Source organism: Chinchilla lanigera, unplaced genomic scaffold, assembly GCF_000276665.1.
Source record: "Chinchilla lanigera isolate Chin_1 unplaced genomic scaffold, ChiLan1.0 scaffold00037, whole genome shotgun sequence".
NCBI classification, from domain to species: Eukaryota; Metazoa; Chordata; class Mammalia; order Rodentia; family Chinchillidae; genus Chinchilla; species Chinchilla lanigera.
In genome coordinates, this window is record NW_004955438.1 from 4,963,480 (window position 1) to 4,978,536 (window position 15,057).

General features: G+C 41.8%; 1 protein-coding gene across 1 annotated transcript in view; it reads right to left on the reverse strand.

The window, feature by feature from the left end:
• The window catches only part of Ston2 (stonin 2), a gene marked incomplete at its 5' end in the record, with an annotated part of 100,219 nt that extends 86,129 nt beyond the window's left edge, over nucleotides 1–14,090 (reverse strand). The window contains 2 exon segments of the mRNA XM_013517229.1: nucleotides 11,311–11,586; nucleotides 13,862–14,090. Coding sequence (XP_013372683.1) covers nucleotides 11,311–11,586; nucleotides 13,862–13,949 — 364 coding nt within the window.
• Nucleotides 14,091–15,057: the final 967 nt, after the last annotated feature.

Below are 15,057 nucleotides of genomic sequence, written 5' to 3' on the forward strand. Positions count from 1 at the left end.
TTGGAAAAAGTGCTCAACAAAGAGGAAGTACTGAGTCAGTTAAGTGATGGCACTTATCACCTCCAGATATATCCTTATGTCCCAATCTGCCCTAAATCTCCGCTTAGCGCTCAAACATTATTTGTCCAAAACTAAGTTCCCATTATGCCCCTCAAAACTAACTCCTTCATCCTTACAGCTGCTTAGAATGAAACCATCATTATAAGAAAAACCATCAGTTTTTCTCACATCTGGTCCATTACAAGGTCTGTTATTCATGCTTTCAAAATGCAAGTGGAATCCACTCACTGCCGGCCCCCTCCAAGCTACCTTCCCAGACCAAGTCCTCATCTCTTGCCTGGACCAACACAGCGGCCTCCTACCTGCCCTCCCTAGACTATAACTGCTTCTTCCTGTAGTCTATTCTCAGCAATGCGCCTCTCAACTGCTACCTGGTAGCAAGCCACACAGTTTAATACAGTTACTCTACACAACAGCAGTGGGATCGCTGAATGCCTGTTCTGTTCAAAACCCAACCAAGTCCTGGTAAAAACAAAACACAAAAAACCCACATCTCCGAAAACGACAGAAACAAAAAAACCCTACCATAGCTTCCCTACCATAGCTTCCCTACCATAGCTTCCACTTCATCCCTTTCAGCAGTCAAAATCCTTAACATACCCTCTGCTCTCCAAGGCCCCGTGACTTTCCTACTTTTTCTGTGTCTTCTCCCTGCATTCACTCTGCTCCTGTCACACAGCATGAACAAGGTCCTCCATGGGAGCTTTCAGCCATATTCTTTCTGCTTAGAAAGGCCCCCCACAGCTACCAGGCTCACTCTCTCCATTCCCTGTCTCCACTTGCACACTTCTTGAAGTAACTCCTTGACTTTATAAAGAGTTCATAGCCTCCTCACCACAGTCTCTTCTTTTGCCCTGTTTTTCTCCCCTTCCCACTTAACCGCATTTCCTGACATGCCGTATGTACTCCTTTATCATGTTTCCAGTGTGGCTTCCCAGCAGAAGGTGCGCTCTGTGGGGCCGGAACATTCAGCTCTACCCACAGTGCTTTGAGCAGTGATCAGTATACAGTGGGGGCTTCAAGCAACACTGTAAGGATTTATCAGCTAATACAACTAATACAGCTAATACAATATTTTTCTCTCTTTTTCTCCACTGGGATCCTGGATAGACTACAATGTTAAGTACTTATAGATGTTTGGATACTTTGATATATAATCACTAGGGCTACATGGTGTTTTTCAGTGTTGTGAAGGTGTCCATTGGAGAATACAAAACAGATCTCACTCAACTCTTCATTTGTGGTTCTCCTGCTATTGCGCAGTTGGCAACATGAAGCAATTATCACAAGGACTGGTTCAGAAGAGTGCTTGTTTACTCCTAGAAGGTTCCATTAGTAATAGATTGCCCAACTGTTAGGTAATCGTAACTCTGGGAGAGCAGGGACTAATTCCAGCTTCCTCATAATTGTATTTCCAGCACCTAAATATTTTTTGCCTGAAAGCACTAGTTAATTGATGGATGCTTGGGTAGCTTATTGTGTTTTGTACTCCACAATGAGGAAAAGATAGGCTGCAAATCCTCCCTGGATGAGCTAGCACATTCCCTGGAGGAGGAAGGAAATAGAGTTTTAATATTTTAAGGTTCTTCTTAGAAAACTGGAAAAATTCATCTTTGAGAACTCTCCCCACCCCCCATGGCATGACAGTGCCTTTAAATACAACAAAAATATAGCACACTGTTAGGTGTACTTTTATAAAGGCAGGCCCAGGGGGAAAATAATCTATGTTTGTGGCTACGGATGCACGTGTGGATATATATGTAAGAGTATGAGGTATGATAAAAAAACATGATGAGAATCTTTTTTGTCCTTATTTTGTACAATGGGGAACTACTTTGAAGACAGTGTATTAAGTATTGTTAGACAGTGTATTAAATATTGTTACTCTTTTATTTTGTTATGAAATGTTTTATTTTTCATAAAATAAAAATAGAAAATGTGAAATGTATGTAATGAATGTGAAATTTTTAAAAGTTCATTATAGTGAAAGACACATTGCCTTTAATGCCCCTCACAAAATTCCCCCACTCGAAACACATTTATCCCATCACTCTCACCACTTTCTGAAGCAGTTCTGCAGGTGGTCTTTTGTGTATTTAGTTGTGTTGTTGTGGCTGTCTCAATGTCCTGACTCAATGAAAAACACAGCTCCCAGTCACTTTTACTTCAGAGAAGAGCCAGAAGTGGCCCAGTGCCAGATCCAGCGAAGATGGTGGGTGAAGACACACTGCAATGCTCTTACATGCCTGTCTTTCCAGTGGATGGTACTAGCCAGCAGCAGTCACTGTATTTTTTATCACATCTCATAAAGACACAGAAGAGGACGTACAGAAATGCTTCAGAAAGTGCTAAGAAAAATGGGATAAATATATTCAAAATGAGGTGGAATACTGTGAGGGGGATTAATGGCAAAGTATCTTTGTAGTAAGTTTTTCATACTTAAATATTCACTAAATATTGTGATCAGCCCTTGTATGCCATGTTAAGTGTATGTTATGTATGTGGTTATGTATATGTGTAAGCATATATGCTGTGTGTACACATGTGTAGGCTCCAATGTATATGTATGTGATGTGTGTATGCAAATGTATATGTATGGAGTACACACCAATGGGAAATTATATGTGTATATGTATGGAGTACACGCCAATGGGAAATTATAAGCTTGTAATAACAGTTAATAAGAAAAGGTTGTGGTGAGTAACAGGCTGACCTAGTTTCCTTGCTTATTTTATTTTTTAAAAAAAGCTGACTTCATTAAGAACTGTCCTTCATGGTCTGCCCAACAATGTCTCAGAGAGCGTCCCTGAGATCTCTGCACTATGTTTCATATACACCTTTCATGCTTTAACCCACAGGTACTAAGCAAGCACCTACTAAGTTCCAAGCACCATATTCTGGGATAGAAGAGTAAATTAGAGAGGAAAATTGCTTCCCTCTATGGGGTAGAGAGATAATAAACAAGCAAACTAATAAGCATATGACCTCGTTTAGGTAGAGACACAGGCTGTAAAGAAATTTAAGGCAGGCAAAGCTAGAGGTGAGGCATACAGTGCTCTGAGCCTCCCTGAGGAGGCCACGCTTGAGCAGAATTCTGAGTGAAAATGTGGAGGAAGGGCCCTCAGGGCAGAGCAATCAGCAAGAGCAGCAGTGAGCTTGTCTGGAGCAGCAGGAAAGGTAGAGGGGTGGACCAGAGAGGAGGCCAGGGAAAGGAAGGGCTCAGCTGAGATTTATTCCTGGCATGTGCTCCGGAGGTCATAAATTACATTAGAAGCGGAGAAGAACAATTCAAGGTATTAAAAGAAAATAAGAGTGGCTCTGTTGAGAAGGGAAATACATATGCATGCTAATGCAGCGGGCCTTGTCTACACATTCACCCAGGAGTCGGGATTCCACACCCCCACCCCCGTCGCCAGAATAAACAGCATAACAGAAATGAACTGCTGGGCTGGTCTTTCGGATGACAGCCCTCAGCTGTCACCCCTTGCCTCCCTCTTCCATGGCTGGCGTCATTGCTGGTCCTCCCCCAAACAAGTGCTTCTTTCTCTGGGTCCAGATAATTAGCAACCCCAGACACAATGGGAAGGCCTGAGCCCAAGATTTTAGGGAAGACATTTGAAGCACAAGGGAATATTAGTGTTTTGCTTGGGCTGTGGGACAAGTGTTCTGGAAATGAAAGTTTTTTTGTTTGTAATTATGCACATCCTGCAGTATCTGCATAATGGGTCCAATTCAACCCTGGCCTTGCTGAAAATTGCCATGTCCACAGAGGAAGGTCAGCACATAAAATGACAAGTGAACAGGAAGCCTATGCTGATAATAGTGCCTTACTTTTTGTGCTTTTTAAAAAGTTTTTGGAATGAACTTTGCTCTTTCAGTCATTTTGCAAGCATTAGCAAACATACTTAAGCACATTCACACTTGTAAAATGCACATGCTTAAAGTCAGTGTTTACTGGGAGAAAACCTTCATAAAGATTTGAGTTGACAGGTGAGCTGATTGCCATGTTCTTCCTGGGGTGAGGTGGAATTTTAAAAGCATGATGAGATCTTGTGTATGTTAGTCAAACTTTGCAGTGAGGAAAAGTCAGTAACAGTATTGCTCATGGACCAAGTATGGATAAAACTCCAGTGAGGATGAGGTTCATTACCAAAAAATTTCTTTACAGAACAATAGGAAGATCTGACTTAGATTTGAACAGATCTGCCAGAAATTTTTTGTGGATTTTCACTGTTGTTGTTTGTTCTTACACTTTGGTTCTACTCCTGACTCAGAGCACAGCATCGAGGCATCTAGCTCAGTAAACACATTTCCCAATACATCTGTTTATACTTTCTCACCACATAACCTTACGTCCTGTGGCACCATCATACTAAGATGTGAACAGGGCTCTTGTAGACAATCCAAGTCTTCAGTTTAAGTATTTGACATTTAAAGTTCTTTATAAAAATCTTTTCAAAGATTAACATTTACCAACATAGTCCAAGCTTACTAAATCAGAGATAAATCTCACATTGGCCTTCACCACATTTTAGGAGTTTTAATAGAGCACAGTTTTCATGCAAGATTCAAGAGGAATGATTTTATCTGCCCTTCGTTCCCAGTATCCTCAGGTCCTAAGAACTGACACTACTCTCTTTCCAATAGATAGAGCTGGAAAAAGACTTTTGTTGCTCTCACTTTACTTTAATAATCATATTTTTCTAGGAGAGATCATGTATTGCTTTTTCCCAGACCAACCATGATTGTCCTTATTCACTTCAAATCTTGCCCTAGTTAAAGTCCAGAGGAAGTTGTTCCCCGGTGGACTGGAGCATTTCTAAAGTTGTTTTCCCCACCAACTGTTGCTCCTGGTTATCCAGTCACTCTTGGTATGCTTCAGTGCACATAAAATAAGCAGCCAGGCCACCAGGGTGGGGACTAACAACCCCTTGGCTTGTTTAAGCTCCCCAGTGCAGCTTCTGGCCATTTAAATGCCATAAAAATAAGAGATCTATCACTGACAGTCCCTTTGTCCCTAACTCCACTGGGCCTGCAGCCTCTTTGCATTTTAATTAGGGCAAATAGTACATTCTCATTCCAGGCTGAAATCCAATGCTCCCTTGGCTTTATTCTTAGGGGGAACAGTTTAAAAGATATATTCTTTTGTCTTTTGCTCTCTATCTGCCAGAAAGACTTCAAAGAGTGAAGTAAAGAAGCTGAGAGGGGGATAGAAATATCCCACATAGGTTTGTCTACTTGGCTACTCTTTGTGTGTGCATGTGTGCTATCCTTTGTTTTCTAGCTTTTCTTTGTAAGTCAGGGTTTTCAGGTATGGGGCAACTGGCTAAATAAGGCTTCACTTGTCCTTCCAGAAATCAAGACTAGGAAAATGCCCTCAGCCCCACTTCTCTTCCTCATCTTCTCACTTATTTCTCTTGAGCCTAGACCTTCTCCTATAAGGAAATCCAGAGAAGATGAATGGTACAGCTACCAGCATAAACATTTTTTCCTTTCATCCAATTCAAAGATATCTAATTTAAAAGTCTGGGCATTTAATAGAAACTAATAAAATATGGGGAATAAAGTGGGAGAAATTTCACATCGCAACTGAATCTTACAGGAAAGAGTCCATTTGCTCAGGTGATACTGATGTGACTGGGAAGACGGTTGAAGTAAAGAATTACTTTCTCTGACTAAACTCCACTTGCATGCACAGAGACGCACCTACATACCCCAGACCTACGACAAAGATTCCAAATTTTTGCACATTTATATACAGTACGTCAGCCATCTCTGTCCCAATTCCATTCTCTGTATGTGTTATTCATATTTAAAAAGTCTATTTGATATACATGGGTGAAGGTAGGGCCCAAAACAGATGCAAGATCTGACTGGTGGAAATTAAGAAACTAAATACAACAAACAAACAAGCATTTTTTTTAAAGAGTGGAGAAGCAAGTATTGATGAATAAATCATTTCCAGATTGTCAGATTAGGCTAAAAATCACCAGATCACTCATTTTACATACACTGACTAACTCGCTGTGAGTTTCCTCCAGGTAGGCACCACTGGTCTACTGCAAAACTATGAGAGCTCTCTGGGGAGACCCTGAAAGGAACTGATAACTAGCAAGGAGGGTACTTTGAATCCTGACTTATTCCTTCACAGAAAAAGACAGTAAGTCAACCCGGCTATAAAATAATCCTCTGAAGCAAACGTTTCTCCTCATACTCACTGCTTTCTTAGAGCCAGTTCCAACTTTTCAGCTACCATGAAATGGGAAACATTAACAACAACACAGATGCATTGGTTGAAAGACACGCAGAGGAAGACACGCAGCTGACATCAACTGGAAGCAGATGAAGGAAATCACAAGGGCACAAGTTGGCTCTGGTTTCCTGCCATAGCACCCCTCCAGAGCTCAATGGACTCCTGTTAAATTCTGATCACTCTACCATGGCTCTGAATGTCCACACCTAGCAGAACTAAAGAGATAAAGTGCTTAATAAATACCCACTTATGCAGTGAGTGAATTCTAAAGCGCTGTAAGCTTTGGAGGTAAGGCATAGTGGGGCACACAGATAAACAGTCCATGCTATTACAGATGATCGCTGGACCAGGCCAACTCATCCTCAACCCTAAGCAAATGGTCCCATTTTAAGAATTTAGACTCTTAGTGTGTTAGTTTCCTGTGGCTGCTCTACAAATGACCACAAACTCGGGAGATTAAAAGAAGGGTAACCTCTTCTGTCATGGTTCTAGAGGTCAGAAGTCTGAAATTAAAATCCCTTGCTGAAATTAAGATGTCAGCAGGACCACGCCCCCTCCACAGGCTTGAGGGGAGAATCTGTTCCTTGCCTCTCCCGGGTGTTGGTGGCTCCCTGCATTGTTTGGCTGTGGCTTCATCTCTCTCATCTTTAAGGCCAGCATCTTTTTTTTTCCCGGTACCAGGAATCGAACTCACGACCTTGCACTTGCCAGGCAGGCGCTGTGCTGCTGAGCTAAATCCCTAGCCCCTAAGGCCAGCATCTTTGTCTTCCTCTCTGCCACCCTTCTAGCAGGGCAGGCAATTGCATTTCAGGCCCACACACTCACACAGGTAGCCCAGGGTGCATGTGATTGCATTTACAGCCCACACAGGTAACCCAGGATTATCTCCCCATCCAAAAGATAACATTTACAGGTTTCAAATTATGCAGCCTACTATACCACCATACTAAGCATGACCAAAAGACCTGAGCAGGCACCAGTGAGTACAAGTCTCACAATGTCTCCGACACTGAGGAACTTGGGGCACATATCTGTTATTTCTGTGTAAGGCCTGCAATTGCACGTATAGTGCTTAACACACACGACATGGGTCTAAACATTTTGGGTTCAAATTAAAATCTGAGTTGCCCAACAGCCGCCAGAATAGAACAACTATCTAAACAGAGGAAAGTCTACACTATCCATGCTGAGAGGGCTAAAGGCCTAGTTTCTGTTTTTTATCACTTGAGTTTAGTTCTACAAACAACTCTTCCTTATTGTTAAGCACAGTCCAAGGGAAGAAATCCAGGGAGTTGGCAGTAGATTCACTGATGGGTCAAGGTGGGTATCAGCAGACTTGGGATGTTACCCTTTTTTTGTTGTTGTTCTTTTTGAGACAGGGTCTCTCTATGCAGTTCAGGCTGGCCTTGAGCTCACTTTGGAGCCCAGGCTGGTTTTGAACTCGCAATGATCCTCCTGCCTCAGCCTTCTGAGTGCTGGGATTACAGGTGTATGCCACCACGCCCAGCGTGTTGCCTTTTTATCTTTTTGTTTAAAAGTAATTTTTTAGCAGAGCATGGTGGCGTATGCCTGTAATCCCAGTACTTGGGAGGCTGAGGCAGAAGGATCAATGTGAGTCTGAGACCAGCATGGGCTACATAACCGAGTTAAAGGTCAGCCTGCAATACATAGTGAGACTTTGTCAGAAAAAAAGAAAAATTAAGGGCCAGAGACATAGCTCAGCAGCACAGCACCTGCCCGGCAAGTGTGAGGTCATGAGTTCTATTCCCGGTACTAAAAAAAAAAAAAAATTAAATCATGCTAATACTCTGCAGAGTCCTGGGTTCCTGTATTAGCAACACTACCTGAGGAGGGTGCAAGCTCCATGCATGGCTCGTTCCGCTTCGTGCCTACTCATCAGGCATCAAGTCGGCTGGTAAATCTTCCTACCGGCTCCCCCTCAGGCAGACAGCGCCAGCCCCACAGTGAGTGAAATTCTCGTACATGGCAACAGACGGGGTTACTAATGTCTGAGCAGTTTTCAAGCCAAAATTGTGTTCATACATATTTGGAAGTTATTTCTGGACTGGTTTTCTAGTAATACTGCCGAATCTATCTTCAGAATACAGGGTTGCGGGGGCTGGGGATTTAGCTCAGCGGCAAAACGCCTGCCTAGCAAGCGCAAGGTCATGAGTTCAGTTCCTGGTACCGGAGAAAAACCAAAAAAAAAAAAAAAAAAAAAAAAAGAATACAGGGTTGGAATATGGGGAAAGCAAATTACAAACTTGCGTTGGGCGCAAAATTTTGGGAGTACCCAAAAGTTCAGCTGTCAAAGTAACACTTTAATGAATATTTTAGAAATATTAAATCAAAGTAGCAAAATCAGGTTCACCACTTGATTTTGTCAATAGAATTTTATTGGAACTAGAAGCGGAACTAGGACATGGTAGTGTGGAAGAATCGTGTAGTGTTAGCTGCACCATGTCTTTAAAATACTTTTTGTTCATCCAACATTTTTTATATTACTTTGATTTGTAAATTGATTTTTTAATTAAAAATTATTTTAAACCCCATTTTTTCAATATGACTTTTCTTTTTTCCAAAATCAAACATTATACTATTGGGAAGAAACAAAAGTGCTTTATGCGGGGCTGGGGATTTAGCTCAGCGGCAAAAGTGCCTGCCTGGCAAGCGCAAGGTTGTGAGTTCAGTTTCCGGTACCGGAGAAAAACCAAAAAAAAAAAGCGCTTTATGCTTAGTTCCCAGTCTGTCTCAGGGAATATTTAAAAAGACTTACTCAAGAATTTGGATTCAGTAAGATTAGTAGTTTCTGGCCTTTCATCAAGGATACTGCTAAGCAAAATTGAGGTTTTCTCAGTTTTCTCACAGAAAAATAAATAGAATATTAATCCCTTCTTTATATGAGTATTATGAAGAGCACAGGACATAACCCAAGGAAAACACAGAACAACGTGTCTGAGAGAGGCAGTATCCAATACACCTATGCTATTAAAAATCTTTAAAAATACTTCTATATTAATTCACTGCTGCTTTCTTAGTCTGTCCCTGCCACTACAATAAAATATCTTAGACATGACAGTTTATAAACAATAGGAGTTGATTGTTTACAGTTCCAGAAGCTGTAAAATCCAAGAGCAAGGAACCCACAGGTTATCTGGGCTCTGGTCAGGGCTATTCCTCATGGGTGGCAGCTTCTAGCTGTGCCCTCCCATGGCAAAAGGGACAGACACCGCATTATCAAATGGGGGAAATTTCCCTCGAGCCCTTTTATAAGGGCACTAGTCCCATTCACAAAGGCTCTGCTTTCACGTTCTGGTCACCGTTTCAGAGCCCCATTTCTTAGTACCCACACATTTAAGATTAGAATTCAACACGAACTTTGCAGAGACAAAATATTCAAGCCACGGCAGCAGCATTCAATGACTTTTCCATCCATGTGTAATGATTACCCCATGGTCATGCCAGCGTTAGGTGTTCGGTAAGGATCAGTGTTAGGTGTTCCAGTAAGACTGGAAGCCTGCCTGAACTTGTCACTCATTCACGTGGCTTTGTTATGGTTCTCTCACCAACAATTCACTGAAAATTTGATGCTTAAATGAAAAAGTATATATAAATATGCAAATTATTAAGTAAAAACTGAAATGTTTATTATGTGGTAACATCATGCTTTATATTTACTTCAATCAATTTTTATTGTGGTTGAAAACATGTTTCAAAACCAAGGAATTATTCTTAATTAGTTAAAACTAGCAAAATATTTAAACAACCACCAGAGAAAACATACCCACCCCGTTTTTTGCTAATAGATCTCTGCAGAAGACAGAATAATACACTCCCAACCGTGGAAGACATCCACATTCCAACCCCCAGAACCTGTGGATATGGTACCTTACATGGCAAAAGGGATTTTGCCTATGATTACGTAAAGGACCTGAGACAAGGACCTTATCCTCACAGCCTATTATCATCACAAGGGTCCTTAAAAATGGAAGAGGGAGGCGCAAGTTAGGGAATGAGGTCATTTCAGACTGTGCAACACTCCTGGCTTTGATGACAACTAAAGGTCCCATGTGAAAGAACATAGGCAGCCTGCACAAGCTGTAAGGGGCCATGAAACAGATTCCCTAGGGCCCCCAGAAATGACTGCAGCCCTGTGACTCCTTGATTTTAGCCCACTCACACTCATGCGACTACTGCAGTGCAGAACTGTAAGAGGACAGACTTGGGCTGGGGATTTAGCTCAGCGGCACAGCACCTGCCTGGCAAGCACAAGGTCATGAGTTCAATTCCTGGTACCGGAAAAAAACCAAAAAAAAAAATAAAATAAAATAAACAAAAAAAGAGGATAGACTTGTGTTGTGTAAGCCACTAGTTTCTGGTAATTCAATACAGCTGCAACTAACACAGTCCCCAAGGCTGTCTAATCATACCTGGCATACCTCAGTGCCCAACACATTAAGTAGCTACATCACTAGGGTGGGCACTAATAACTGCCTGGCTTCTCTGAGGTTCCTAGAGCAGTTACTGGCCATTTCATTGCCATAAGAGAAGAGCTTTATCATTTATGATCATCTCCATCCCTGGGGATTTGGACTCCGGAGGCCCAGGGCCTGAGAATGCCCATGTTTAACTAGTCTCGCTGGGAACTCTATTAGAGACACCCAGCGGGCCACACTTTGAGAAACATCTACGTATAAGAAGCTTACAATATAAATGCTAAGTAAATGCAACTCCAATCTCTAATAGATAAAAATGCTGGTATCCTTCCAAAGACAAAGGTGGAGGTTGAAAACAACCTGAACGTGTAAAGTCTTTTGTATGCTACGTCAACAAAAACCAATTAGAGAACTACTAAAAAGTAGATGAGATCTATGTCTGCTCTTTCCTATGTGCAGGTGCTTCCAGGCTCTGAGCAGGTAAAACAGAACGCCAGCCGCCTCACACCTCTCATGGAAAGCTCCGTGCAGGGCATGTGGCAAGCCTCTGCCTGTCCCCACCTGTTTCCTGATGAGGTGGTGAGGAGCTGGCCCAGGGTGTGTCGTCTTCAAATTGAACCCAGTTGCTGATGGCCGAGGCCAGGTCAGGTGGGGGCTGCTCAGGGCTCCCAGGAGGAGAGGCAGATTCAGAGATGAGGCCCAGCTTTTCAGAGGAGTCATCTTGCTCGGAGTGGGAAAGGTCCCGAGAGCCTCCATCCACCGCCTGGTTCCCCACAGAAGAGCTCTCAGACTGGTCTGAGGAAGATGACAGCCCAGGGAGGTGTTCCTCAGCACCCCCTGAAACGGAGAGCAGACACCACTGTCACATGAGGAAGAGCATTCACCGAACTGTCTCTGAGAGGCAAAGGGTGACTTCAGCACTTGCCATTATCACGGAAGGACAGATGACACAGCCATGCCGGTCTGTCTCTACGGTCACAGACTGTTTCCCTCATAATATGTGAATCCAATGACCTCAGCACACCCCCAGTCAGTATCTGGGGTACAGGCTGTGAAAGGAGTCTTGGTCACTTTTTAAAAAGTTTTTTGATGGTACTGGGGATTGAATGTGGGACTTTCACACTGAGCTACACTTTTTACTTTGAGGCAGGGTCTCACTAAATTGCTAAATCGCCCAGGCTGAGCTTAAGCTTGCAACCCTCCTGCCTCAGCCTTTCAGAGTACTGGGATTGCAGTTGTGTGCCACTGTACCCAGCTTGGTCACTCTTTGGGTTGCAGCATCTACTCCAATGCTTGGGCAACACAAATGAAAAAGGCCTACAGAGCTCCAACAAGTGACAAACCTAAGCTGAGTGGGACAAAGAAAGGTGACAGAGACTGTAGAGATGGAGGTTGAACGGCTGAGCTTCTCTCCAGACTAAACACATGGAATTCCAATTCAAAACTCTACCTCAAATGCGTGAGAGTGTGCAAGCCCCAGACGCAAACTCTGCACTAATGACCAGCTCAGTGACCTAGAGGATTTTCCTGGGATATTTTATACCCCTAAAAAAAGGTGAAAGTAAAGGAACTATATACAGAATACAGTCTATACACATGCTCAAATTCATGAAATTATAATATGCAAAGTCAATTTTGCTATGTGAAAATTTTTAAAAAGCAAAGAACTAATATGAAAGTCCTTTTTCCTAGCACTAGCCAAAGAAACTGGTGACCTATATGTAATCAAAGCCTTTAGCCTAGTACTGTCTAAGAGAAATAAAAGGTGACCCACACATATAATTTAAAATTTTCTAATAGGCACATATGAAAAAGTAAAAATGATCAGGGTTGGTTTTTCTTTGGTGGTACCTGAGATAGAATCCAGGGCCTTGTGCATGCTAGTCAAGTGCTTTACCACTGAGCTACATCCCTATCCTTTTTTTTTTTTTTTTTTTTTAATTTTGAGATGGGATCTTGCTCTGTAGCCTAAGCTGGCATCCAAATTGTGATCCTCCTGTGTCAGTCTCCAGAACAGCTGGGATTACAGGTGTGCATCTCCACACCTGGCAGTTTTTTGGGGAGTAAGAAGATGGAACTCAGCACCTGCCATATGTATTCTACCACTAAGGTATATCTCCAGGATCAGCAACTATTTCTAATAATATGCATTTCTATACAATATGTTCTAAATTTATACTTTCAACATGCAATAAAAATAAAAATTGGTAAGATATTTAACTTTTAGCTTTTCAACTAGCTAAGTCTTTAAAATTCAGGATAAGTGTGTTACACTTTTAGCACTTAATTCAAATTTGCAGTATTTCAAGGGATCACTGGTCATACAGACACTGTCCTGGATGGAGTATCTGTAGACTCACACTTTCCAAGTGCTGCAAGTGAAGGCGGGATGATTTCACATGGCACTGGCAGGTGAGGTAGAACAGAATGAAATGACACAGCTCTGCAAGATTTCCTGGACCCTCCCCTAACCTTCAGTCTTGAACCTTAGTTCCTAAGAAGCACTATAACCACCTTTACTGTGCTCAAGGATGACAGTATTGAGTTCTTTCCACAGGCCAGGCACTGTTCTAAGTACTTTATATATGTTAATTCATTTAATCCGCACAAAGACTCCTGAGGTAGGTACCACAATGACTGTACAGATAATGGAACTATCCGCAGAGACAGTAAATAATAATTTTTCCAAGGGCACACCATTCATCTGTGATGAGGTCAGGATCTCAGCTCAAGCAATATGGCACCAGAGCCCGCCACAGAGCCTGCCACTGTAACAATACACTTTAAAAACAGAGAAAGCCCAAATTGCTGGTAGGATGTAACCATAAGAAAGGTTGCCAGTGAAGCACTTCATAAATATCGTTTTATTCCTTGGAAGGAAAGAACCAAGACTTTGGTGTTTCTAGGCCTGGTTTTAGGGTCCTAAGGTTACCAAGATGCTTCCTCTGGGTTTCTACGTGGAAGAAGTCATAAATATCAGGGACGTGACCAAACTGGATCTTTTTCCTTTATTAAGATCTTATTCAAAGAATGATCAGGCAGAATCCATAATAACAAACAGGCAAGGTTCTTCACTAATCTTGTCCTTTTAGGAAATAAAAGCACTCCTTACCCTCAGAAAGGACAGGAAAGAGTGTCTCTTCATTGAAGGAGACCCACTCTGACTGATGGGTAGCGATCACATGGTCCAAGGTCGTCATGCTAAGAAAGCGCTGATCATCTTCACACGGCTGACCTCAGATGGACCCCAGAACCATGTCTGGGGTGGAGGAGCCTTGCCAGTACTCAGAATGGAGACAGATTAGTCCTTCTTGCATTTGATTGCTCTGCCAAGCAGAAATCTGTTTAAAAAAATTTAAAAGGATTATCATCACATTATACCAAACCCACACAGGTCCAGGGCTTTTAGTTCTGCCTGCAGAGAAGTCTGGGGTGGTTTTCAACTTGGCGTCTCTCTCCCTGCTCCTGCCTAGTCTCTCCTTTTTACCTGAAACATTTGCCGCCAGCACCACAATGTCTGGATCAGCCTTCCCAGCAGACTTGTAATTAATCACCTGAATTCCAGCACTTAGGTTCCCTGATTTCCTCAATAATTATATTTTGAAATACTGTTACCTATAATATAGGACTATATTAGATTACATTGTGAAGCAAATACTAAAATTTTTCTCTTTTTCTTTTACCAGTTGGTAAAATAGAAGTGTGGTCTTTTCCATTAAATTGGTGTGGTTTCTTGCCTTAGACAGGTAGCTTTTTGCGAGCCTGATTTAAATCTTTGGCAGAAACCCAACAATCTCCAGATGGTCTCCCCAAGCATGGTTTACCAATCAAGAAAAATAGAAATGGAGTCATCTCGTTCATTTAGAGTAAGAGGATGGGGAATATTTGCTTTAATGAAATATGTGAATTAAACACATTTTCAATCTAGACCAATCAGAATTAGTAAATGCATGTCAAGCCTTTACTTATAATGTAATCATGTTCTACGTATATAGAAGAATTCTTATTTGGCTTATAATTTTGTTTATGCTATTAATGTCTTTTATACAATTTCAAACTAGCCCTTGATGTTATGATGAATTAATAAAATCAGAATTAATGCAAAATTAATGTACTTCCATAAAAGAGCCACTAACCACCTTGAATAATACCAGTGCTTATTAGCTGAATACTCATAATACGCAGATAGTTTCTAGAATGACTTAACTCTTAGCCTTCCAGTTGGCATACAATAACAAGAAAAATAGGACATTTTACTATAAGATATTATTTTCACTACATAATATATACTGGGAAAAATCAGCATAT